The sequence below is a fragment of the Pelophylax lessonae genome (genome assembly GCF_965119305.1).
Source record: "Pelophylax lessonae genome assembly, chromosome: 6".
Taxonomy (NCBI): Eukaryota; Metazoa; Chordata; class Amphibia; order Anura; family Ranidae; genus Pelophylax; species Pelophylax lessonae.
In genome coordinates, this window is record NC_138773.1 from 40286272 (window position 1) to 40313766 (window position 27495).

Below are 27495 nucleotides of genomic sequence, written 5' to 3' on the forward strand. Positions count from 1 at the left end.
AACTACCACAAGCACTAACCCTATCAATTACTGCTAACCCTATCTCTGTCTCTAACCCTAACTCTATCCCTAATCCTAACCCTAACTCTATCTCTTAACCCTATCTCTATCCTGAGCCCTAGCCCTTAACCCTAACCCTAATATTTAACCCAAGCCTAGCTCTTACCCTAACCATAATATTAAACCCTAGCTCTTACCCTGACCCTAACATTTAATCCTAACCCTAGCCCTTGCCCTAACCCTAGGCCTTAACTCTAACCTTAACATGCGACTTTGGACACATAAAGGTTCCTGGACTACTTTGATATGCCTTTATTGCTACTTGAGTGCCAGAGTGTAAAGCCGCATCAAACTAACACAACATGAACAGAACTGTAATGCTTTCCTATTAGCAAAAAAAAATAAAATAAAAACAATGATAAACGCAAAGAAAAAGCAGTCCTTGCATTTTTGATGCAGGTCCATTAAAGTCTATTACACGCAAAACACAACCTGCTGTGGAAGAAAAGTCCCCGACCCTTTCCATAAATGCAGCGGCTGAAACACGCATAGGAAACCATGTCAAATGGATTGTAGTGCGATTCTGCAAGATGCACTAAAAAGCGCATAGGTGTGAACCTAGCCTAAATTAGAATTGTCTCTGCTATTTTGGAGAAGGTAAGTGTAATCTGTAAGTTGCGCTCGCCTATTTAGCATCATTCACCAAATACACTACTGCAAAATCTTGGATCTCCCCAGTCTTCGCCCTTTTCCCTTAGGCTCATTGTTTCTGCTCTCTGCTCTGAGTGGTCAAGAATTTCCATAGCGTTCAGAGGGACTGTATGCTTTGAATGAAAGGATGTAGAACAGGGATTAGGGCTGGCATGTCCAACCTGTGGCCCGGAACCTCAGGCAATGCGGCCCACTGCCCCCCTGACAATTTTTTTTTTGCTGGGGAGGAAGGAAGTCAGGTCGGGGGCATGGCCACAGCAGCTTCCAACTAACGGTAGGCAGAGGCTGTCTCGGGGGGGGGGGGGGCATGTGCAGTGTTTCTGACTCCTACCACCATGACCACTTCAAATCACTGAAGTGGTCATGGTGGTTAGAGTGTTCCTTTATTATCGCTCAGAAGAAGTAAACCTCTATATACTGATTCCATTTCATTTGATCATCCTCTAGTTGTGTTAAATTAGTGTGGGGGGCGTGGCGGCGCGGGAAGGGCGCGGCGGCATTTTATTACTTATATACTTTAACTATAGTATATATTTAATATGCGGCCCGAGAAAATTTCTCTACACTCAATGTGGCCCAGAGAAGTCAAAAGGTTGGACACTCATGGATTAGGGACTGGCAGGGAGAGCCGAGTTTTGCAACAATGTATCTAGTGAAATTCACTATTAAGGTAAGGTTAACTTACATTTTACTATTATCTCCTTCATGGCTGCAGTAGGATGGTTCCTGCTTTCTGAATCTGGTTTAATGTCCCTTATTATTCCTATTGTTCACAAATCTATATTCTCACCTTTTTATGGATCAAAACATTCTTATGTATCTAATGTACAACTTCATTAACCATCCCTATGTCTCCTTCAGCCCAACCTCTACTCTTCATACTTGGCAAAAGTGTCCAGAGAAAAACAGAGAACACTCTGACCTGTATGGTCAATGGATACTTCCCTAATGATATTAATGTAACGTGGTATAAAGATGGAGAAGTCCTGAAAAATCCGCTCTATGGAAAGACACTCAGGAATGACAATGGAACCTACCAAGTGAACAGCACAGTGACAATCACACCAAGCAATGATGACCGGAAAAAAACGTTCTCCTGCAGGGTCCAACATGTATCTCTACAAGAACCTCTACAGGAGGACTTCCAGCTCACCTATGGTACGAATTAGATCTACAAGTCACATATTCTTTATTTGATGATGTATATCCCCCATGTATGTGCTACTAACAGCGTCACAATCTTTAAATATTTTTGTCTTTTATTTCTCCAGAGTCCTCATCTCATGTGGTCATTATCTGTATTATCACAGTGTTTGTGGTAATTGCACTTGTAATCATAATCGGTTCGCAGAAGCTAAAACCTCGGAAAAAAGGTAACATACACACATTAAATGTGTTTAAATAACATAATCATTAGTCTGAAATAGTCAATGGCTTTAAAACCTACCTGGGGGAGGAGCCTACATGGCGTGTGAGTGAGTGCTCACTAGTAGCTACGGAGCACCATCCAGATATGCCGCGACAGACCTTTACTCTCTCTATGGGAGAGAGAGGAAGTAAAATTCGGGAGGGAAGAGAAGGAGAAATGACATGAACACCCTAAATGTATTGACACACAATGTAAGAGGAATAAACTCGCCAACTAAAAGACTTAAGGTATTAGAAGAACTTAGATTAAACTCTGCTAGCATAATATTTTTACAGGAGACACATATTGTACAGGATACGAATGTGAAATTAGTTTCAAAATATTACCCGGTCTGGTATTACGGAGACTCACCAACTAAGAGAGCAAAGGGGGTAGCAATTGGCATTGTGAAGGACGTGAGGTTCTCCTTGGAGGAAAGGTTGGTTGACCCAGAAGGACGGTACATCTTCCTGAAGGGACAACTATAAGGAATAAACTGCACATTGGCAAAAGCATACTGCCCACATAAAAATCAGAGAGGATACTTGAAGAATATCCTAGAGAAGCTGACGTATTTCAAAAAAGTAATTTGATTCTGGCAGATGACTTCAATTTCTGCATGGATTTGCTTTTGGATAGTTCATCGAGTGCACAGGCGACAGGAAGTTATCAACTTAGGACGGTAAGGAAAAAGTTATTTCACAGTCAGCTGGTGGACGCATGGAGAGTCCAACATCCTAGGGAGAGGGATTATTCCTTCTACTCCCCTGTGCACGCGATATACTCAAGACTGGATTATATTATGATAGAGCATAGGCTGATAGCAGCAGTCGTTAATACATCAGTAGGGATAAGGACCATATCTGATCACGCCCCAGTAACAATGAAAATAAAACTTTCAGGACCTTCGAGAAATAGAAATACTTGGAGGATTAACCTCCCTGGCAGTATTCCAGAGTGTGGCTCGGAGTGAATATACAGTGCCAAAAGCGGTAACCCGGAGCCACACTCTGGATTACCCCACAATTAAACTTACCTTCCGCTACGATCCCCCGCCGTCCTCCAGCCATCCTCCCGCTGTCCTCGCTGTGTGATCTGGCCGATGCGGGCACCTGTCTTCCGATTTCCTTCCCTGCGAGCGCCGCAACGCAGCGGGGTGGAACCGGTGGGAAATTAAAAAAATAAATATGGAAGGAAAATAAGAAAGGAAACCAGATTCTATTGTCCCGATTGTGACGTCAGACTTTGTGCAGTGCCATGTTTCAAAATCTTATATTACCTGAGATGTTTACTAAACCATTATTACAGTGACTAGTAATATCACATCCCTTTTTTGTACACATTTCAGTGTTTTTGGTTTGATTATATTATTGAATACAATGTATTATTATCATATTATAATTTATGATTTTGTGTTTTCAACTTTATCATTTCCAGGATGTCTACTAGACTCCTGTTTGGACAGATTTAAGTTAGTTATTGCTAAGAATTACAGGCCTAAAATATAAAACAACAGATTTCCATGCAAAACAATGTGCCGCTTTGAGATCAAAAATTCTGACATAATCAGACTGCCAGGGAGGTTAATAAAGAATGGATACAGGATTTAGGAGTAGGGAAAAAGATAGAGAAAGGATTGGAACATTATTTTTCAGAGAACAAAACCCCAGATCTTTCTGACGTTACGTTATGGGAGGCCCATAAAGCATATATCAGAGGAGTACTCATCTCAATAGGCTCTAGGGAAAAAAAGGAAAGAACCAGTAATATAAATAGACTAATAACAGAGATACATGAGCTAGAAGAAAACATAAAAAGAGTATGGAGGCCGAGACACAACAAACTCTGGTATTAAAAAGAGATAAATTAAAAGAACTAACGGGAGAGACTAGACGTATAGACGTACCTTTAACAGAGTCACTAGAGAAAGATATGAATGGGGCAATAAACCAGCAAAATACTTAGCAAGAATACTAAATAGCAAAAAGTCAAACAACTACATAGAAAAAAAAAAAAAAAAAACAATAGGAGAAGGAGAAATGGTCCCGTCAACAACAGAAATAGCTAAGGCATTTCAAAGTTACTACAACGCTTTATATACTGTGCGGCAAAAGGTGTCACATGAAGCAGAAAAAATTAGAAAACAAAGAATACAAAAATATATAAGGGAATCAAAATGACAAGCTCTAGAGGCACCAATCTCTCAGAAGGAGATAATGGTGGCATTAAAAAATTCACCAATAGAGAAAAGACCAGGACCGGATGGGTTTACCTCCCGTTATTATAGAAGTTTCAAGGAAACACTAATACCAAAACTTTGCACATACAGTGTCTCACATTTTTGTAAATATTTTATTATATCTTTATATGTGACAGCACTGAAGAAATGACACTTTGCTACAATGTAATGTAGTGAGTGTACAGCTTGTATAACAGTGTAAATTTGCTGTCCCCTCAAAATAACTCAACACACAGCCATTAATGTCTAAACCACTGGTAACAAAAGTGAGTACACCCCAAATTGGGCCCAAAGTGTCAATATTTTGTGTGGCCACCATTATTTTCCAGCACTGCCTTAACCCTCTTGGGCATGGAGGTCGCCAGAGCTTCACAGGTTGCCACTGGAGTCCTCTACCTCTCCTCCATGACGATATCACAGAGCTGGTGGATGTTAGAGACCTTGCGCTCCTCCACCTTCTGTTTGAGGATGCCCCACAGATGCTCAATAGAGTTTAGGTCTAGAGACATGCTTGGCCAGTCAATCACCTTTACCCTCAGCTTCTTTAGCAAGGCAGTGGTCATCTTGGAGGTGTGTTTGGGGTCGTTGTCATGTTGAAATACTTCCTGCGGCCCAGTCTCTGAAGGGATCATGCTTTGCTTTAGTATATCACAGTACATGTTGGCATTCATGTTTCCCTCAGTGAACTGTAGCTCCATAGTGCCGGCAGCACTCATGCAGCCCCAGACCATGACACTCCCACCACCATGCTTGACTGTAGGCAAGACACACTTGTCTTTGTACTCCTCACCTGGTAGCTGCCAACACGCTTGACACCATCTGAACAAATAAGTTTATCTTGGTCTCATCAGACCACAGGAATCCATGTCCTTAGTCTGCTTGTCTTCAGCAAACGGTTTGCGGGCTTTCTTGTGCATCATCTTTAGAGGATTCCTTCTGGGATAACAGCCATGCAGACCAATTTGATGCAGTGTGTGGCATATTGTCTGAGCACTGACAGGCTGACCCCCCACCCCTTCAACCTCTGCAGCAATGCGATCAGCACTCATACGTCTATTTCCCAAAGACAACCTCTAGATATGACGCTAAACACGTGCACTTAACTTCTTTGGTCGACCATGGCGAGGCCTGTTCTGAGAGGAACATTTCCCATTAAACCACTGTATGGTGTTTGCCACCGTGCTGCAGCTCAGTTACAGGGTCTTGGCAAACTTCTTATGGCCTAGGCCATCTTAATGTAGCGCAACAACTCTTTTTTCAGATCCTTGGGCCCAATTAGCCATTTTCCCTCCCCAATGTCATGTTACTCTCTCATACTGGTCACTGGAAGTTCAACATGCCACCTCATGGCAAAGAACTCTCTGAGGATCTAAAACAAAGAATTGTTGCTCTACACAAGACCCTGAAACTGAGCTGCAGCATGGTGGCCAAACCATACAGCAGTTTATTAGGACAGGTTCCACTCAGAACAGGCCTCGCCATGGTCGACCAAAGAAGCTAGTTGTACATGCTCAACGTCAAAGAAAGCTAGTTGTACGTGCTCAATGAAATAGAGGTATGAGTGCTGCCAGCATTGCTGTAAAGTAGTTGAAGAGGTGGGGGGGGGGGGTCAGCCTGTTGGTGCTCAGACCAAATGCTGCACTGCATCAAATTGGTCTGCATGGCTGTTGTCCCAGAAGGAAGCCTCTTCTAAAGGTGATGCACAAGAAAGCCCGCAAACAGTTTGCTGGAGAACAAGCAGACTAAGGACATGGATTACTGAGACCATGTCCTGTGGTCAGATGAGACCAAGATAAACTTATTTGGTTCAGATGGTGTCAAGCGTGGGTGGTGGCAACCAGGTGAGGAGTAAAAAGACAAGTGTGTCTTGCCTACAGTCAAGCATGGTGGTGGAAGCGTCGTGGTCTGGGGCTGCATGAGTTCTGGGGAGCTACAGTTCATTGATGGAACCATGAATGCCAACCTGTACTGTGACATACTGAAGCAGAGCATGATCCCCTCCCTCCCAAACACACTTCCAAGACGACCACTGCCTTGCTAATGAAGCTGATAGTAATGGTCATGGACTGGTCAAGCATGTCTCTAGACATAAACCCTATTAAGCATCTTTGGGGCATCCTCAAATGGAACGTGGAGGAGCGCAAGGTCTCTAACATCAACCAGCTCTGTGATGTCTTCAAAAAGAAAAGGACTCCAGTGGCAACCTGTGAAGCTCTGGTGATCTCCATGCCCAAGAGGGTTAAGGTAGTGCTGGAAAATAATGGTGGCCACACAAAATATTTACAGTTTGGGCCCAATTTGGACATTATAACTTAGGGGTGTACTCACTTTTGTTGCCAGTGGTTTAGACATTAATGGCTGTGTGTTGGGTTATTTTGAGGGGACAGGAAATTTACACTGTTATACAAGCTGTGCACTCACTAATTTACATTGTAGCAAAATGTAATTTGTCCAGTGTTGTTACATCAAAAGATATAATAAAATATTTACAAATATGTGAGGTGTGTACTTACTTTTGTGAGTTACTGTAAGTATTGGCCCGAGGAGCACTGTATAGTAGTAATGGTTAATGGAAATCTTTCTCCCCAATTTGGAATGTGTAATAGGTTGAGACAGGGGTGTCCTCCCTCGCCCCTGTTATTTGTTATGTCGCTGGAACCACTACTAGCGACTATAAGGAACTACGTAGACATAGAGGGAATAAAGGTAGGACAAGAGGAACATAATGTAGCAGCATATGCAGATGATGTTCTGTTTTACATCAGCAACCCTAGAATAACCCTTCCAAATGTTATGAAAGAGTTAAAAAAAATATGGGGAACTATCTAATTTTAAGATCAACCCAAAAAAGACAGAAATTTTGAACATCAGGCTAAGTAAGAAAGAAGAACTAGCACTACAGAGAGAATTCCCATTCAAATGGGCAAAATTAAAATTAAAATACCTTGGGATAAATCTAACCCCATCATTAAAAAATCTCTACCACATCAACTAAATACCCATGTTAAATGAGATAAAAGCAGATATTAAAAAAATATCAAGATGCCCACTTTCCTGGTTGGGGAGAATAAACATGGTCAAGATGATAATGTTGTCTAAAATCCATTCCTATACATATTTCAAATGTTAACAATAGCTATACCATCGGCATACTTTAAAATAATAAAATCAATGATATTAAAGTTCATCTGGCAAGGAAAAAAACCTAAAATACAGTATATTGTTCTCAGTAAAGATAAATCACAGGGTGGATTAGCAGCACCAGACATTAAAAGATATTATGGAAAAAGATTGGTGTGGGACACCAAACAACCTGCGCCAATGAATAATAAATCTTATATAGTGATAATTTTATTGTATGTGAACTAAAGATTATGTGTGGAATATTCCAACTGTGAGCTGCAACGTAAACGTGGTATACACGAATAGTGTTTTTATGAGGGGGGTATGGCGCTCAACCAAACCACATCCATGAATCAAATTAAAAAATAAAAAATAAATAAAGTGCACTGATTTTACAAATGGTAAAAGCCACAATCAAATTGAACTTGTGCATAAAGTGATTAATTTAATAATTTGCTTCATATAGGGGGTTTGGTTGAGCGCCGTACCCCCCTCATAAAAACATTAAAAGATATTACTCAACAGTCATAATCTCACAGATGATAGAATGGACAAAAATAAATTCAGACAAAAGATGGGTTAAGCTTGAAACTACACTTAGCAGAACACAATTAAACAAAAATATCTGGATCCCACCAAAATATAGGGAAATACATAAAGACACACATGAAATGATGAGAGTTGTATATAAGACATGGGACATGATACACAGACAAGTCAAGTGGGAATATAAAGCTGGATACACGCTATCCAACTTTTGTGGTTAGATTTCCTTCAGATTTACCTTTTCTATGTAGTGCGATGGCCGGCCTGATTGCATACAAATTGAAAGTGTTTAGGTTTGACCTCATATTATATGGTTTTGGTAAGTCTAAAGGAAAAAGTCTTCAGAAAATCTTATAGTGTGTATGGCCCATTACTCTCCACTACTACCACTAGAAGGCACAAACTATTTTGCACCTGGGAATGAGACACAATTTAGTAACTGAATTAAAAACACGCAATTGAAAGATATTATACAAGGTGGAAAAATAAAGCGATATCACAAACTTATATGAAGCAAAATTAGTGCAGCGCAGATCCTCTAAATAATCATAATAATAATGAAAAGAACTAAAAGTCCCAAAAGATGGAGATATCACAAACTTAAAACTAGGGGAGAAAACATGATACTGAATGAATGGATATATCTTCAGTTAAAACATGTTGTGAGATCCCTGCTGCAACCCATCAGATCCGAGAAGGATATGAATATAGTGGAAAAACTTTGCAATCCACAAACAAGAATAAACCATAGTATATCTAAGATATACAAAATGCTAACTGAGATGGCAGGCCTGAGAAAACCTCCATTCATAGAAACATATGAAAAGCAGATAGGATCGCGCTTAACCGCCTTAGCGGTATCCCCGAGCGTGACTCGGGGTAGGAATTTTCTGCTATTAGCGGTATCCCCGAGTCACGCTCGGGGTCAATGGGCAGAGCGTGCAGACAGCGCAGCGGAGCTTCTCTTACCTTATCCTGGCGATCCAGCGATGAGCTCTCATTGCTGTGACCGCCAGCCGAGATCTCCGCCGCTCGTCTGTCGGTAGGAGGACTTCCTAGTTCCGTTCCCTGCAGCAGCAATGCTGCATGGGAGCGGAACTAGGGAGGGAAATTAAAAAAAAAAAAAAAACGTTGCACAAAACACATAACACATTTTATATTATATATATGCATATATATATATATATGTATATATATGCATATATATATATATATGCATATATATATATATATATATATGCATATATATATATATATATATATATATATATATATGCATATATATATATATGTATATATATATATATATATATATATATATATGCATATATATATATATATATATATATATATATATATATATACATATATACATATATATATATATATATATATATATATATATATATATATATATAAAAATATATTATTGATTCTATTATAATTCATGCGTTATATATATATATATATATATATATATATACACACACACATATATATATATATATATATATCTATATACACACATATATATATATATATATATATATATATATATATATATATATACACACACACATATATATATATATATATATATATATATATATATATACACACACATATATATATATATATATATATATATATATATATACACACATATATATATATATAATATAACGCATGAATTATAATCTAATCAATAATATAATTTTATTATATATATTATATATTAAATAATAAAATAATATTATTGATTCGATTATAATTCACTTGTTTGTGTTTCAAATTTATCACACCTGGGATGTCTACTAGAGACTTGTTTTGGTCAGGTTTAAGTCAGTAATTACTAAGAATTGTAGGCCTATAATGCATAACGCCAAATTTCCATGAAAAGAATTGTACCGCTTTTGGAACAGAATTCCTGACAGAATCATACCGCCAGGGAGGTTAAAGAAGCATGAAGTGAATGCAATACTGAGAGCCGTACACCATTCTGCGAATGACATAAACACCATTGAAAAGAACTATAAATGTCTGTTGAGATGGTACATAATGCCAATAAAAGTACACAAATGTCAACCAGAGAAATCTGCACTGTGCTGGAGGGGCTGCAATGTGTAGGGCACAATGCTCCATATCTGGTGGGACTGCCCTAAGATCCGTGACTACTGGCAGAAGGTACAACAGTTTATTAGGGACATTACAGAAGTGGTCATCACTGACGATCCATGGATGTGTCTATTCCATAAAACAGATAAATCAAAACAGCATTATAAATACTGGACTGCATGTGGTGTGAACTGACCCTTAATGCTGCCTCCCTGTTGTCCTTTAAGTGGGCTTTAATACCTGGGATGTTTTAGTGATTTCACAGCGGACAAATGATAGGGAGCTCATCCAGCTGGCTCCCGATCAGAAGCCGTGACCAAGAGCTTTTGGAAACAGCTCAGTCTGGCTCCATTCACACTTGTGCGACTCCAAAGTCATGCGATTCCCATTGTGACTTTACAGTGCAACTTTGGATGTGTGCGACTTGAAAATTACTTTGCCTGTTGACTTTGGCTTTGACTGTTGCACAACTGTTGCATTGATAACATTAACCCCTTCGTGTCCAAGGATAAAACAAATCTTAATGCCCAAGCACAATTTTGCAACCGTTATTAAAATAATACTCATGATCAAAACGACTTTGTGCATCCAGGGGGATTATTTTTTTAGGACAAATTGGACTTCCATTTCATGCTAAATGGTAATGGATAGCCCCTGATTTTTTTTTTTTTTTTTATTATCAAAGGAAAACTGGCCCAAAATAGCAAACAAAGTTTTTGTTTTTTTTATTTAGTTGTAGATTTCTTGCTACTATCATAACCTACCACCAAAGAACAACCCAAAATAAATTCTACTGCTCCTGACAATTGTAGCGATACCACATATCTGTATAAAACAATAGTGCGCATTTTTATTTTTCCTTTTTTTTAATCCTACTTAAAACACACTGATACAAATACTAATAATAAAAAGAAAATCCACTTTATGGGATTGATTGACTAAAAGTGGAGAGTGCAAAATCTGGTGCAGCTCTGCATAGAAACCAACCAGCTTCCTTTTGTCGAAGCCTAATTGCACAAGCTGAACCAGATTTTGCACTCTCCACTTTTAGTAAGTCAAACCTTATGTCTCCAAAGTCACATGACAAGTCGCACAAGTGTAAATAATGGAGCCTCATTGTGCTGGAAACATGCAGTGAGTGCACTCTCAGTACAGACGTACCGATTGTCGGCCGAACGATCGGCCGTCTTTTGTCCAGGGCTGTCGTCAGGGCCGTCTTTTCCATTGGGCATACCCGGCGGTTGCCCGGGGGCCCCACTTGCCAAGGGGCCCCACAGCCCACACGCATGGTGGCAAACTGTCAACAGGCCAGTCTGGCCAGGATGCTCCAGATTACTTTGTTTACCTGGTGGTCTAGGGCCCCCCCCCCCGTTTTCAGCCGGGCCCCGCCGCCCCCCTGTACGTACGAGTCTCCCCCCGGCATTTTCCACATCTCCTGTCAGTCAGCGTCTGTGCCCGCCTCCCGGCCAGCCCACCTCCTGTAAGGCTTTAGTATTGATCTGCCCGTGTCAGTCCAGGCATTTCCCTCGGCTTCTATCCCCGCCGGCTGACCCGCCCACTCACTAGCTGGCCCGCCCACCCAACACCTGTGACACTTTTCTAGCCTTTGTTCTATAGGTCTGATAGGAGGTGGGCGGGCCAGGAGGCGGGTACAAAAGCAGACAGAAGATGCAGAAAATGCTGCGGCTAGACTCGTGCATATCTAAAAATGCTGAATCCTTAGAGGTGGTGGATGGGCTGGCCGGAGGGGACAGAAGCTGACTTGCCTTGCCTAAACCCAGAAAACACTGAGTACAGGTACAGTGTCATTATGTACTGCTGTTTTCCACTAAGCACCATGTTTCCTGGCTGTAGCCAACTATTAGGACTCATTTACACGTGCAGTTGGGGGCAGCAAAACATGCAGCTGAGCATAATTTTTACCCCCCCCCCCATTGCTCCTCTTTAAAGGAGAAGGTTAGCCAAAGCTATTTCAGCTATACTTCTCCTGGGGATCTCAGGAGTGCATTTAGTCACACACTCCTGTGACCCATTTTCAGGCGACAGTCGGTTAAAGACATATCGAATGACCAGAGAGGAAAAGATGTAGCAGCCGCCTTCATTCCCAGTGGGTGCCACTCTGAGGTGTGAACTGTACACATGGGGGTGGGTGGGGGGGATTGAGGGTGCAGTTTGCCATCTTTGCTCGGTGACCTTGTCCTGGCACTGCGCATTATGCACCTACATCTTGGGGGGGGGCGCAGTTTGGCGTCTCCGCCCCTGGGCGCTAGATGGCCTTGTCCCGGCACTGGACCCATGATGCACAGCTCCTCGTCGGTCGGCTCATCCTCCTCTATGCGCCTAGAAGACTGGCTCTGCCTCCATCCAACTTCTCCCTTCATGTGCAGCCGTTGTAAAAGGTAAGGCATTCAGCCCAGCTGCCAGGCTGCTTGATTTTATTTATTTTTTTTCACTCTCTCTCTCTCCATCCATACAAGAGACAACTAGTACCTGGAGGATATACCTTACTATATATTGGTCCCTGTAATATGTATATAGTAAGATATATATACTGCAGGTAGTAGTTGTACTCTCTTGTAGTATATAGTGTTCCCTGTAATGTGTATATAGTCTATATACATATTACAGGGAACACTATATACTACAAGAGAGTACAACTACTACCTGGAGTATATATATCTTACTATATACATATTACAGGGACCAATATATACTACAAGAGAGTACAACTAACTACCTGGAGTATATACCTTACTATATACATATTACAGGGACCAATATATACTACAAGAGAGTACAACTACCTGGAGTATATACCTTACTATATACATATTACAGGGACCAATATATTCTACAAGAGAGTACAACTACCTGGAGTATATACCTTACTATATACATATTACATGGAACACTATATACTATAAGAGACTCTTGTAGTATATAGTGTTCCCTGTAATATGTATATAGTAAGGTATATACTCCAGCCTAGTTGTACTCTCTTGCAGTATATATTGGTCCATGTAATATGTATATAGTAAGGTATATACTCCAGGTAGTTGTGCTCTCTTGCCATGATGAATGCATGTCCTCGCTCACCTCCTCCGGACTCCTCTCCGCCCTGCCCTCTTCCTCCAGGCGCCCCTCCCATTGGCCGCCGGGCTATCGCTGCTCCGCCCAGAATAGGCAGGGGGCCCCAGTGCAATGCATTGCCCAGGGGCCTATAAGGCTCTTAAGATGGCACTGGCTGTCGTGTCTGTTGAAAACTGCAAAAGACTGCACACGAATTTTGTCGGCCAACAACAGCCGACTGCAGAAGTGATGTCATGTGATGGTTAACTTTCCGTGTCTTTTTTCTTTTCTGAGCATGCCCAGTCTTGATAATCTGCTGTCTGTCGGCCGAATTCTGTACTGACTGGAGAACAATCGGCCGTTCTGGTGTTGGCCAACAAAAATTTTAATGCTTGCAGGACAGATTCTGTTCGGCCGAAAATGCGCTGTCGGCTGTCTGAAGCATCATACTAACAAGCCGAAAATGGGCCGAACAGTTTCGGCCGACAATCGGTACGTGTGTACGGGGCTTTAGGCCATGGTGGACACATATGTTTGACGGCTGATCTTTAAAGCCCACTTTTCTTGGAATGAAGTTAATGTCTTGAAAGATGATAAAGCATTAAAGGTTTTCATGATATCTCTTATTTTAAATGCCCCCTTAAGCTTAAAAAAATGCCTGAAATACATCTGAAAAAATGCTTGAAAGTGCTTGATTCAAGTGATTACAGGCTTTGCCATTGAAGTCTGTAGGGCAAAAAAATATCCAAATCTGTCTCAAAAGTAGCTCATATAGCTTTTGCAGTATCAGGCTTCGAGCTACAGGCGTCTCATATGTAAACAGCCTCTATTTATTTACATCAGATTTTGGTTGAGCATTTTGGAGCCTCAAGCTTTGAGCTACAGAATGTTCAATTATGAATTAGGCCTTACCTACAGCTTCATATATACATGATGTGTAGTTTCACCCAATGCAGTGAAGTCTACCCCCAGTTTCTGTGCAGATTACCCGTGCTTTCCCATAGACTTCTATTCGAGTGCACTTTTGTTGAGTTTTCTGAAAGCATTTGCAGGTCCTTTGGTGTGCTTTCAGAAAGGAAGTCTATGGGAAAGCCCAGGTAATCTGCACAAAAACTGCACCCATGCTTCAGCCAAACTGCAGCTCACCAGTGTGAACAGAACCAATATTGCAATGTGTATTTTTCACTTTGTTGCCTTTAAAAAAAAAACATGAAATGAGGTGGTACATCTTTGTAATACAAAAAAAGCAATTGAACATGTTCTTATATGAATGGCTTTGCAGCTCCAAGAGATAGCTCAAGTGTCATTTTGCTGGAGGAGAAAGGTGGACATCAAGTCAGTGACAACACGCAGTTATTTGAAGAGAAGGTGGAAGAGGCGAGACCTTTGAGCACAAATAAAGGTATGTGGTATTGGAACTTCTCAAAACAGGTGTGGTTGTTTTATGGTGTGGGTCAGCTATGTTTGATGTGATATATGGAAGGAGACAGCACAAGCCATTACTGTACAGAAGCCATGCTTTACTGAAGTAAACCAACAGGAAAAGGAAACACAACACAGGAAGTAGTACAACAGAGATGCACCATAGAGTTGCATTTAAAGAAACATATCATCCATAACATCTCCCCCTTTTAGTATTAATAAATGAACATGTGAAATTCGATAGAGACACAGTAATAACACATTCTATAGGTTAAGTCTCATAGGTGGTTTTGAACATCTACCACTACGGGTGAAGACTGGCCCTTGTGCAAGGATTCCTTTAGCCCTCTCTGAATTTACTGGGCTTCTCTCATCAGGTACTGGTATGCTCTGCGCTTGACGGTCGTCAGGCATACTTGCTTGCCCAGAACTGTCATTGCCGCTGGTATGAGGCTGTGCCTCTGTACACTCCTCACTGTCAATGGGTGAGTCTGAACTACCAACGGGATACTGAGATTCAGGCTGCTCTGCCACTCTCAAATCCACTCGATTGCGGCGATAACGAGTACCGTCAACGTCCACAAGATAGGAGCGTGGTGCCACCTTTTGCAGACAAGTACCTATTCTCCAACGGCCTGTACGATCGCCAGGCAATGGCTTCATACGGATTCGTTCCCCCAGATTCAATTCTGGCAAATCTCTGGCCGACGTGTCATATCGTGCCTTAGACACTTGTCTCTTAATCCTTAATTTTTCTGGGACACCTTGTATGACAGCGGGTTCAAGCAGCCTATTTGCTACTGGTAAGGAGGTCTTCAATCTCCTTGACATAAGTCTTTGTGCCGGACTACTATCCATGCCTTCAGTTGGAGTGTTTCTCCAATGTAAAATGGCTTTCCATGGGTCTTTACCATCACTTTGTGCTTTCTTGCATAAATTTTTAACAATCTTTACAGCTGATTCTGCTTTGCCATTAGCCTGTGGATGACGGGGTGAGGAGTTAACATGCTCAAACTCCCATTCAGTAGCAAATTTTCTGAATTGTAGGCTTGCAAATTGAGGGCCATTGTCGGAGATCACTGTATCTGGTTGGCCATGACGTGCAAACTGTGCCTTGCACCTCTTAATTGTAGATTCCGTGGATAAGTCGGGAAGAAGGTCTATTTCCCAGAAGTCTGAATAATGATCAACTAATAGCAGGTATTCCTTGCCTGCGTAGTTGAATAAGTCCATACTGATAATCTGCCACGGACGTGTAGGTATCTCATGTGACATCATGGTTTCTTTTTGTTGTAAGTGGGCATATTCATTGCAGGTGGGACAATTACTGACAAAGTCTTTGATCTCACCATGCATGTTGGGCCAGTAAAGGGTATCACGAGCTTGTCGATAGCATGCTTCACCACCAATATGGCTGGAGTGTATGCGCAATAACATTTCTGCTCTCAGTGACTTTGGCACGATGACTCTTGGACCTTTGTACAAGATACCATTTTGTATGCTGATCTCATCTCTAAAGGACCAATATTCCCTTACAATTCCAGGTACTGCCTCTTTTACATCCGGCCACCCACTCAAAACAATAGACTTCAAAGCTTGTAAAGTTGCATCACTGTCAGTGTGCTGTATGAGTTGATGTAATCGCTGATCTGTGACATTAAGATAGTCCGCTTGATTGATATCAGCAAAGAAATTTTGTTCCCGTTGCAGCAGACAAATTGTACGATGCTCATGCTCACCTCCAGGTGCCACATCATCTGACGTAGCTCTGCTCAGGGTATCGCTGATATACATATCACATCCTGGCTTGTAGACAACATTGAGGTTGTAATGCTGCAATGTAAGCATCATGCTCTGCAAACGCTTGGGAGCACACAAAAGGGGCTTTTTGAATATGGTTATCAGAGGTTTGTGATCAGTTTCAGCTGTAATTGAATCCCTTCCATAAAGATAATGATGGAAACGCTGGCAAGCAAATACAATGCTTAAACATTCCTTCTCAATTTGAGCATAATTTTGCTCAGCTGATGAAAGAGCTCTGGATGCATATGCAACTGGTTGACCTTTCTGCAAAAGGCAACAACCTAGACCATTTTTACTGGAGTCACTTTGTATCGTAACAGGCTTTGTGACATCATAGTATTTTAACACTGGGGCAGAGGTGACCAAGCGTTTTATGTCCTCTACTGCCTGGTCATGCTTGGGAAGCCAGTGCCAAACTGCATCTTTGTCCAGAAGTCGTCGTAATGGCTCACACACCTCAGATAAGTGTGGGAGGAATTTTGCCAGGTATGTAACAAAGCCAATAAATCTCTGTACCGCTTTGGCATCAGCAGGCAGTGGCATGTCCACAATGGCTTTAATCTTATCCGGGTCAGCTTTTAAGCCTTGTGAAGACAGGATATGTCCATGGAAACGAACTTCTCCCACCTTGAACTGCAATTTCTTTACACTAAGCCTCAGCATCACCTGCCGACAACGATCCAGTAGCGCTATTAACTTTTCATCATGGTCATGCTCAGCCTCCTTATCAGTATTACCGCAGCCAACTATAAGAATGTCATCAGCTATTGGCTCAATTCCATGAAGACCACCTAATAGTTCATGCTGCTTTCGCTGGTATACCTCAGGTGCTACAGAGACTCCAAATGGTAGTTTGAGCCATCTCTTTCTGCCCCAAGGAGTCCAGAACGTGGTCATGTAGCTACTCCTTTCATCCAGTTTGCACTGCAAAAAGGCATCTCTAGCATCAACAAGTGTGAAGACACGCGCTTTAGGAAGTTTGTGCAAAATATCATCGAGCGTTGGCATTAAGTAGTGTGACCGTTTCAGGGCCATATTCAGAAACTTGGGATCAATGCATATTCTGATCTTCTCAGGCTTTCTGATAACGACCATGTTACTGATCCAATCTGTAGGCTCTGATACTGAAGTTAGATGTCCTTCAGCTTCATATTTATCTAGTTGAGCTTTAACCTGTGGCTTAATGGCGATAGGCACATTGCGAGGGGCACATTGTACAGGTTGAATGGTAGGATCCAGTTCAAAACGAACCTCTCCTGGAACAGAGACTATCGGGCCCTCAAACACATCACTGTAGGCGTGAAGAATTTGCTGTTTTGTCAGTGGCCTAGTCAGAGATTTTGCAGGCTGCTTATCCACATTATGTAGCTCAGCAGGAATGGTGAACAGCATCAGTCCAAGGCGCTCACATGTTGAACCCGATAATAGAGGTTGCTGATCCGCGTCTACAATCTCAAAGTTCAGTTTGTGTATACAATCACGTATGCTGCATTCTGTTTGGAATAGCCCCAATGATTCCATTAGTTCCCCTGAATACAATTTTAGTTTGGTGCTACTAGGCTGAAGGGGTGTTCTGGGTGCCAGTTTCATTTTGTCCTTTATACTCATGACATCACACGTTGCACCCGAGTCCAGCTGGCATGGTTGGATTATATTGTTTAATCTGAGGTTTACAAACCATTTTTTGCCCTTTGTGTTTACAGCACCAATGCATTCTGAGGAGTAAACCATATCAGTGCTAAGCAGGTGTGCGTCCTCCGGATTGGATATTTGCTCAATTATGTGCAGCTTCCTTGCTTCCATTTTACTGGAGAGACACACCCTTGCAAAGTGATTTGGTTTACCACATGCAGTACAAATTTTCCCATATGCAGGACACTTTTCTTTCTTTTGTACATGCACATTGCCGCAATACTTGCATGATGCAGGCTTCCTCCCAGGTGAGTTGTGTAGGTGACCCTTGTGCTGAAACTTATGCTGGTGGTTTCTGAAGTTTTGCTGTTGTTTAGAGGCTGCATGGATATTGTCAACCAGTTTATCCTGCTCCATAGCTTTCATATGTTTGTCAGTAATTTCTGCAGTGCGACATATCTCAATTGCTGTATGTAGATCTAAATCATGTTTCCTCAGCAGGTGGCGACGTGTGCTTTCACTGGTGATACCCAAAACTATTTTATCACGAATAAGTTCATCTCTCAGAGAGCCATACTCACAGCTTGCAGCTTTTTCTCTTAGCCGTGTGACAAACCTGTCTATTGATTCACAGTCTTCTTGCTCACAGCAGCCAAATATATATCTTTCATAAATTACATTTCTAGAGGGTCTGAAGAAAGCTTCCAATGCATTCAGAATGGTTTTGGTGTCACTCTTTTCCTCCTCTGTGAGGTTCAGATTATGCTTGTACACATGGAGGCATTCACTGCCCATCACCCTCCTCAGTGTGGCTGCTTGCACTGCTGCAGGCTTCTCATTCATCCCTGTGGCTAGGGAGTAGTCCTCAAATTCAGCCCTGAAATTGTCCCAGTTACTGCTGACATCTCCACTCACCCTCATTGTCTCAGGCAGTGGAATGCTGTTAGCTGCCATGATGCTGTTCTCCTTGCTGCAAATACTCAGTATCCAGGACAGGACTGCAAGTGTTAGAAAGCACAATCAGGTCTAAGAACACTCACATCAAGGCTAGCAGGCTCTCAGCATCAAATGTGTAGAAGGAGTATGGATCCAGAAATCTTCTGACACCATGTTTGATGTGATATATGGAAGGAGACAGCACAAGCCATTACTGTACAGAAGCCATGCTTTACTGAAGTAAACCAACAGGAAAAGGAAACACAACACAGGAAGTAGTACAACAGAGATGCACCATAGAGTTGCATTTAAAGAAACATATCATCCATAACAAGCTACGTCATCAGGATGGGAAGTGAGGAAATATCTTACCAAAAGTACAATACAAATCATTTAGGCTACAGGTCTTGATAATATTTGGGTCTACTTCATATTTTACCCATGTGAATTACCTACGTAAAGTAGGACTACATTCTGCTGTGTGTGGGTGGGTTTTAGCCGTAATCAGGGCCGTCGCGTCAAGGCAGGCAAACCAAGCAATTGCTTGGAGCCCCGAGCTGGCCTGGGGCCCCAAGACCCGACACAGACTGACATTATCATCCAGGGCTCGAGTCCAGCTGCGGGAACGCAGGGGAACGCAGAGGAACGATGATGTCGGTTCCTGAACTCTTTCCATTGCAGGAATGCAGTTCCCATTACCTCCTGTAGGGGGCCCGGCCGGCAGCTGTGTTTCACAGAGCATCCGACAAAATTTTACAACACAGGCACATTTTTTTTTTTTGCTTCTGAAGTTCTGCCTGTTTGCCGAGTTCCCTGCTGCTCCCATGTGGTCTGAGTGACCAATGACCATATATCCTGGGCCCCAAGTTCCAGTCCTGGTGGAGTGATATGCTGTGTCACAGGGAGCAGAGGCTGTCAGCAAACAGCAGCTTCTTCACTGACTGTCTCGTGTCTCCTTCAGCAAGTAAGTGCTGAGCTGAGGAGAGGGAAGGCTCAGGGGAAATCAGCAGCAGCCAAAAGCCACCAAAGCACAGAGGGACAGACAGTATGAGGAAAGTGGGGACCAGCAAGTCTGCAGTGAATGTTGCTTAAATAAGGTATTGTCATTGTCACTAAAAAAAACAGCTTCTTTCTTCACCTGTGCCATGCCTCTGTTGCACATGATTGATACAGCAGCTAAATGTGATCATTATCATCATCATGTTAATCACACAGTGCAGTTGCATTGAACCACAGCATCTGTATTGTGTGATTATTATCATGATGATGATAATGATGATGATCACAGGACGGACAGTGAAAAGCATTCTTAGGCCTCATTTAGGGCCCTTTTAGGGACACCGGACACTTGGCGTTGCAGATATATGTCTCCTGTGCAGGGCCATCTTTTACCAGCATGGGATGCACAAAGTGTTGTGTGCGCATCCGCCTCGCCTGCCAGTGTCCTATTCATTTCTACTGGGAAACGCAGTTGCATGGGTACAACCACTGGGTCCTATTCTAAAATGCAGGTAGGTGTGGGTGCAGGTCCAAATAGAAATGAATGGGAAGCTGGCACGTGGACGCCCACAATACTTTGTGCATCCCCATGCTGGTAAAATACAGCTCTGAACAGGAGACACAACCTACACTTTCTTCATGTGAATGAGCCCCTTACACTTGTGTTTAGGGTGTAGAAATTTTTTTTTTTTTTTTTACCATCCCCAAACATTTACCCTTATACTGCAAAACAGCAGAGGATGGATACTATATGATGTGGCCATGATGCTTTTTGTGTAGCAAAAATGATCCCCATGGTTGTGTTCAGCCGCCACTTGCACCTGTTTTCCTGGGCTCTCCCATTCCAACAGGTTGGGTTGGCATTGCACAAAGAAGAAGAAGGAACACATGTTTCTTTCTCTCCTCTGTGAAAAATAAAGCTGGAGGCTTTGCGTGTGTGCGGGGGGGCCTCCATGTCCATTTTGCTTGGGGCCCCCAAATTCCTTCAAACGGCCCTGGCCGTAATGTGCAAGTATGCACAGAGTATTTTAATAGTATGGTACACTAAAGCAGCCTATAGATGAATGAAAAAATGGCTCAGTTCCCTAATCCACACACTCTATGTGGCTGAGGGAATCCTCCTTGCAGAGCTATTGCATTTTGACAGTGGTGGACTTCCCGCCATTAGAATACACAGATCAGCACTGCTGACTATAGCAAGAAAATCTGACAGAATGGTTGTACAGAGGTTGATGGATAGATCGACTTCCGTACAACAAACCTGCCCACACATGGATTGAAATTTGGCTGGTCCCTGCTGAACCAACCAAATTTCCATACATGTACAGGCAGCTTCATTTACATTTATCTATCCCCCCACCGCCTCCAGTTCCTCTGGATTCACTGAGGTCCTCATCAACCAGTGGATGGCCGCTGATGGTATAACATGCACACAGTAGTTACCATGTCCAGGCACACAGCTCTATTCTTGGCATGCTGAAAATTAGTTGGGATGTACACCCAATCCTTTGAAAATTCTTACAGAAAAAATTGCTAGGAGTATGGGGGAAGAGTTTTTCAACAAAATACAACTGTGAGGACCAACTACATGACATAGTCTGACAACCCATCCTGACTATTAGTTCTAGCAGTCTCAAGTAGCGAGTCTTATGCCTCGTACACATGCAAAGATTGTTGGCCAACTGATCGGCCAACTTTTGTCCAGTGTTGTTTGTTGGTTGAAATGTCCTCTAGACTTGCACTGGACTTTTGTTGGCCAACAAAAACCAACTTCAGAAGTGATGTCATGTTCTGGTTGACTTTCAGTGTGTTTTTTCTTCTCTGAGCATGCCCAGTCTTGCTCATCTGATTTTTGTCTGCCGAAATCTGTACTGACTGAGGAACAATCGGCCGTTCTTTGTTGGCCAACAAAAATTTTATAGCATGCAAACCAGATTTTTTTCGGCCGAAAATTCGCAGTTGGTTGTCGGAAGCATCATACTAACAAGCCTACAATCGGCAGATCGGACGTTGGCCAACAATTTACGGCCAACAATCTGTGTGTGTGTACGGGGCTTAAATCATCTGATCTAAAACACACATGTAAATCAGAGTCAGACACTGAAACCTCTGAAAAACATCAGCAGGATCAACCACAATATAATATGGCTAGTGAGAAGGAAGATAAAGGAGATCAACATCCATCAGGTCAATTACCTGATCAAGAAGAGCTTGTAGTTCTTCTGAACTGGAAGCAGAAAAAGTGATGAAAAGTTCTTTCCATTCCTCATATGCTGAAGAGGATCCAGGAGAATATTCTGTAAAGTCGGATGAGCAAGATAGGAGAGGTCCAGGAAAACAATTACCTCTGAGGATGAGAAGGAGGAATTCATTGATCTCCAAAGCATGAAGGTAGAAGAACTGATGAAAATTCTCCATGTTCCTCACATAGTCCAGAAGATTCAGAAAAATAATATATCTAGATGATGAAGAAGGGAGATAAACGAGAATGTATAGCAAGTCTATCATCTGAACAATAAAATGCATGGGCAGCTTGTCCTCTAGCTTGGAGAAAAATGAAAAAGATTGATCTACTAGTCTTGATAGTACTGAAAATAAAAAAAAAATAACACAATATTCTTCCCATCCCCTTGTGTAATACAGAAAACAGGAGAATCTGCCAGGCTTTATTGTGATAGAAGAGCAGTATCCTCATCATTATTATGAAGGTGTACACATTTTAAACCTGGAAAACCAAGCAAAGCCTTCCGATTCCTCCTGCATTGATTTGCATTGTAATCCTAGTTTCTGCCTTCATGTTGTAAAGCGCAAACTGTTGGTGCTATATAAATCCTATAAAATAATAATAATATTAATAATAATAATATGTTTTTTTTTAGAGAAGAGGAATAAAACTCAGAACCTATAGTACAATTAACCATCTAGCATAAAGAAGATACATATTTTTAATTGTTTGAGAACATAAAACAAACATTTTCCCCTAGGTAGGATGGACTAGTGACCCAAAAAAAAAGGTTTTTGACATCCACTTTATAAAGAAATTATGTCTGCTTTTAATAAATTATTAAATGTAATTTAATGCATTATACACCACTGGTCCTCCTTCCTGCTACGAGAAAACTATATAGTAGGATATACTAAACTGGGTGAAGCTCCTCTGTCTGTCAAGAGCTGAACCACTGACCTTCAGAATTTTGTCAGCTTCTTGTACCATTTGACGGATTATAGGCTGTCCATTGGTCCTACGTTGTCTGCATTGCAAGTAGGGAGCAAAAACTGGGAACACACAGCAAAAACATGTTTTCAGGAAAGTGGGGGCAGTTTAGAATTTCTGCTCTTATTGCTGTCTGTTCTTTCCTGTCCCGGTGACAACCGCACCTCTCATTTCTTATGCAAGCATCACAGGGACACAGGGCATGTGAGGGATAATCTCCAAAATGTAGTTTTAATTTAAATTAGTCTTAGATAGAAAACACAAAAAAATATTAACACTCTCCTTTCCTATGCAAAATTTGTTTAATAGGCCATTACAATTTTTTTGCAGAATTTTGTTCCCTTCATTTTCCAGATTTCATATTATTGAAACGTGGCTATAATTAATTTCTGGTATCTCAATAACTTGTGTAGATCACGGTGCATGCCAAGATTCCAATTTTTTCCCCAAATAATATATTTATTATGTGCAGAATATAAAATGATAATTTCAATTACAGTAAAACCTTGGATTGCGAGCATAATTCGTTCTGGAAACATGCTTGTAATCCAAAGCACTCTTATATCAAAGCAAATTTCCCCATAAGAAATAATGGAAACTCAGATGATTCGTCCCACAAGTCCTTCGGTTTATAGTCTATATACAAAGATTATAGCAATGTGTAACCATAAAATGTCCATCCACAATATGCAGCCTTCCCAAGGGGATTAGAAGCAAAATCTAGCAGAGCTACAGAATATAAGAGAGATGAGAGGCGCCTCTAAGTGTAGTAATATGGTTACATTTAATGAAGGTTCAACATTTAGGAACTCATATGGTTGATGATTAAAACAGACACATCTAAGTATGCAGGCATCCGGGGTAAAGCTGTCCACATAGACCATCTTCTGAACCACCGACTTTCACCACTGTCAGTCTGCAATCGTGACCGGGAAGAATAGCCTGCAGTAGAGTGATCTGAAAGTGAGGCTTTGAATCACTCGTGGAGTTCAGCGGTGAAGGGATGATGAAGATGGCTGTGCAGAGGATGGTCTATGTGGACCATCCTCTGCACAGCCATCTTCATCATCCCTTCACCGCTGCACTCCACAAGTGATTCAAAGCCTCACTTTCAGATCACTCTACTGCAGGCTATTCCCCAAATCCCTGCATTCTTAGATGTGCCTGTTTTAATCATCAACCATGTGAGTTGCTAAATATTGAACCCTCATTAAATGTAACCATATTGCTACACTTTAGAGGCTCCTCTCTTCTTTTTTTATACATGACGCTACTTGTATATCAAGACATCGCTTGTATATCAAGTCAAAATTTATTTTAAAAATGTGCTCATCTTGCAAAGCGCTCTCAAACCAAGTTACTCTCAAACCAAGGTTTTGCTGTATATGTTATTGAGGTAAGTTTAAAGTGATACTAAAATCTTGTTTTTTTAAGTTTAAAAATAAGAGACATGCATGTCACACTTACCTGCTCTGTGCAGTGGTTTTCTTCTCTGGTCCCTCACCGGAGCTCCTGGTTCCTCCCTCCTGCATAGTGCCCCCAGAGAAAGCAGCTTGCTATGGGGGCACATGAGCCGAGGCACTGTGTGTCCATTCAAACACGGAGCTGCGTCTAGCTTTGGAGTAGCGCCGCATTATCTTCTACTATTCTTTGCTATTACACAGTATGTAGACACCAGAGCAGTTAAAGGGGCTCCTTTGAAATATGACTTTGGGGGAAGCTGCCGTTCATCACAAGGAGTTTCTACCCCTACCCCACAGAGCCCTGAAATACTGCACTGAATAGCGGCCAGGTGATCCCTATATATTACTGATGTGGAAGCAAAAAAAAAAAAAAAAACTTGAAAGCATTGTAAATTTTATCTTATGTGCTCATATACACCTAATTTTTTTTTTAAATGTTTGCAGGACAGAACCAGATATGTGTTAAAACGCAGAATAAATTAGGCGAGAGTATGGGAAAGGACCAAGGTAGAGAACCTCCTATAGCAGAAATTTTAGCAGAAAACAACAAGCCTCAATCATCTGACCAACAACAAACATACAAACCAGAAAATGAAACCTTAAAGAATGAGCAACCAGAATGTCCTATGAAGTTGGGGAAGAAAGACAACATTGACAACATTGACACTGTCTTAGCATTGGTCGGTTCTTCCTCCAAACTGGAGCCAGATGATCAGGCGGAATTCACTAATCTTGGTAACATGGAGGAAACATACCTTAAACAAAATCCCCCCCATTCCCCATACACTGAAGAGAATATAGGAGACTCGTCTTTAAATATGGGAAAAGACCATAAGGAAGATCAAAGCCTAGGACTGTGATGGCAAACCTTGGCACCCCAGATGTTTTGGAACTACATTTCCCATGATGCTCATGCACTCTGCGGTGTAGTTGAGCATCGTGGGAAATGTAGTTCTAAAACATCTGGGGTGCCAAGGTTCGCCATTACTGGTCTAGTATGTCAAACACCCAACCAAGAAGAGATCAAAAAGCTGTCTTATCAATAGACATTCCCTTGCCTAAATTGGGAGAGGTGAAAAAGAGGAAGCCGCTTGTCTTAATAACATGGATGTAAAGGACCTGACACAAAATTCCCCCTATTGCTCATATTCAATGAAGATCTAGGAGAATTGTCCATGAAAAAAGTGAGAAACATAAAGAAGATCAAAGTGTAGGAATTATAAAGACTGAGCAAGAAAAACTCCTTGACACCATCTTACCAATATACATTTCCTCCCCTAAATTGAAGGGAAGTGAAAAAGGAATTCCCCATTCTCAATATCATGGATGTAAAAGACCCTTATCCCAATCCTCCTATGCAGAAGAAGATCCAGGAGAATTGTTGATTAAGATGGAAAAACAACACACAGGTGACCAAATTACTTAGACCAATCATCTACACAAGAAATAGACACTTATGCCTTGTTTCCACTGAGTGGTACGGTACGGTTCGGTTCAGTACGGTACGGTTCGTTACGGTACACTTTGCGTTTCCACTGCCAATAGTACCCTTTTCATGATAGGCGTGGTGTAGCTGGTCACAGCAGGAAAGCTGTGATAGACGATTCTCTGTCAACCAATCAAAGTTCTGCAGAGTGTAGCTCCACCCAGTTGGTACGGGTCTAATGTGCTTGGTACCCCAACGAAAGGGTACCAAAAAGTGGTACTGTACGGTTCGGAATTAGGGTACCATTCATAATGGAAACGGCATAAAAAGCGTACCGTACCGAACCGAACCGTACCAGAAAGCTCAGTGGAAACGCGCCATAACACTGCCTTTCAGAGGGATGACTCGCTGTCTACCGCATCTTAAGATGAAGAGGAGGAATCCAGTAAAATTCATGAGACATAAAGTGGAGAAGTAACAGCAGATTTTCCCAACTTAAGAAGAGAAACCAGTAAAATTTCCCAAAGCTCACCACATTACTATAAGACTATACAATTTCCTTTAGATCTACCAATAATTCTGTATTGCAAATGGTTGCCTGATTGGATACCCAATGGTTAGTTTTGTTAGGTCTTCTCATTACATAGTTTTGGTAAATCTAAAGTTAATTGTATAAACAGTGTACAGTTCGAGTGCAACATGTATGGTGAGTCTTGAGTGACATTAAACTATATCCTTATTCCTCCAAAATTATCCATACACATCCACCATTTAATGGCCCTGTAATCTATTTTTCAGGAAGTCGTTTCTTACTGTATTTTTTTTCCTTCATGCCACATCCTCTGTAAGCTCCTAAACCTCTGCTTTTTCCCTGCACTTCAGGCCGGACTGGCCATAGGGCAGACCTTGCATATGCCCGGTGGGCCGTGGCCTCCACATGTCACTTTTGTGTGTGTCCCTCCATCCGAGTCCCGAGCTGGCCTCTCCGCAGCCGATTCCGCGGAGAGGGCCGCATTTCCGCTGCACCGCATATTCTTCTGGCACTAGTGGCAGCCGCCGAGCTGATGCTGAGCCCAGCGCCGCTCACTGCGGCCGGCTCCGCAGCCATCCAGCGTAGCTCAGGAGGGATGGAAGGAAACAAAGGGGTCAGGTGACTGAAGGGGGTGGAGCTAGAGGAGACCCCTTCTGCTTGATCGGGAAGCAGGAACAGTGTGCAGCCGCACTGCAGACACCGGCACCCAAGGCCTGCAACTCTGCAAGGTAAGGAAAGGGCACAACACCGCTTGGATTTGTGGTTCTCTGGGCTCCGGCAGTCATCCCTCCCACAGCCATCCCTCTGCCTGATTCCATCTCTCGCACCGCCATCCCTCTGCCTCATCCCATCCCTCC

The 27495-nt window shown here is 42.0% G+C and overlaps 1 protein-coding gene across 1 annotated transcript in view; it reads left to right on the top strand.

Moving 5' to 3' along the window:
- LOC309558542 (uncharacterized protein) overlaps positions 1-25540 on the top strand; it is a gene marked incomplete at its 3' end in the record, with an annotated part of 81369 nt that extends 55829 nt beyond the window's left edge. Inside the window, exons 3-6 of the mRNA XM_082261621.1 lie at positions 1573-1869; positions 1983-2084; positions 14494-14613; positions 25125-25540. Of these exons, the coding sequence (XP_082117747.1) occupies positions 1573-1869; positions 1983-2084; positions 14494-14613; positions 25125-25540 (935 nt within the window). The remainder of the gene's footprint in view (positions 1-1572; positions 1870-1982; positions 2085-14493; positions 14614-25124) is intronic.
- Between the last annotated feature and the right edge of the window lie 1955 nt (positions 25541-27495).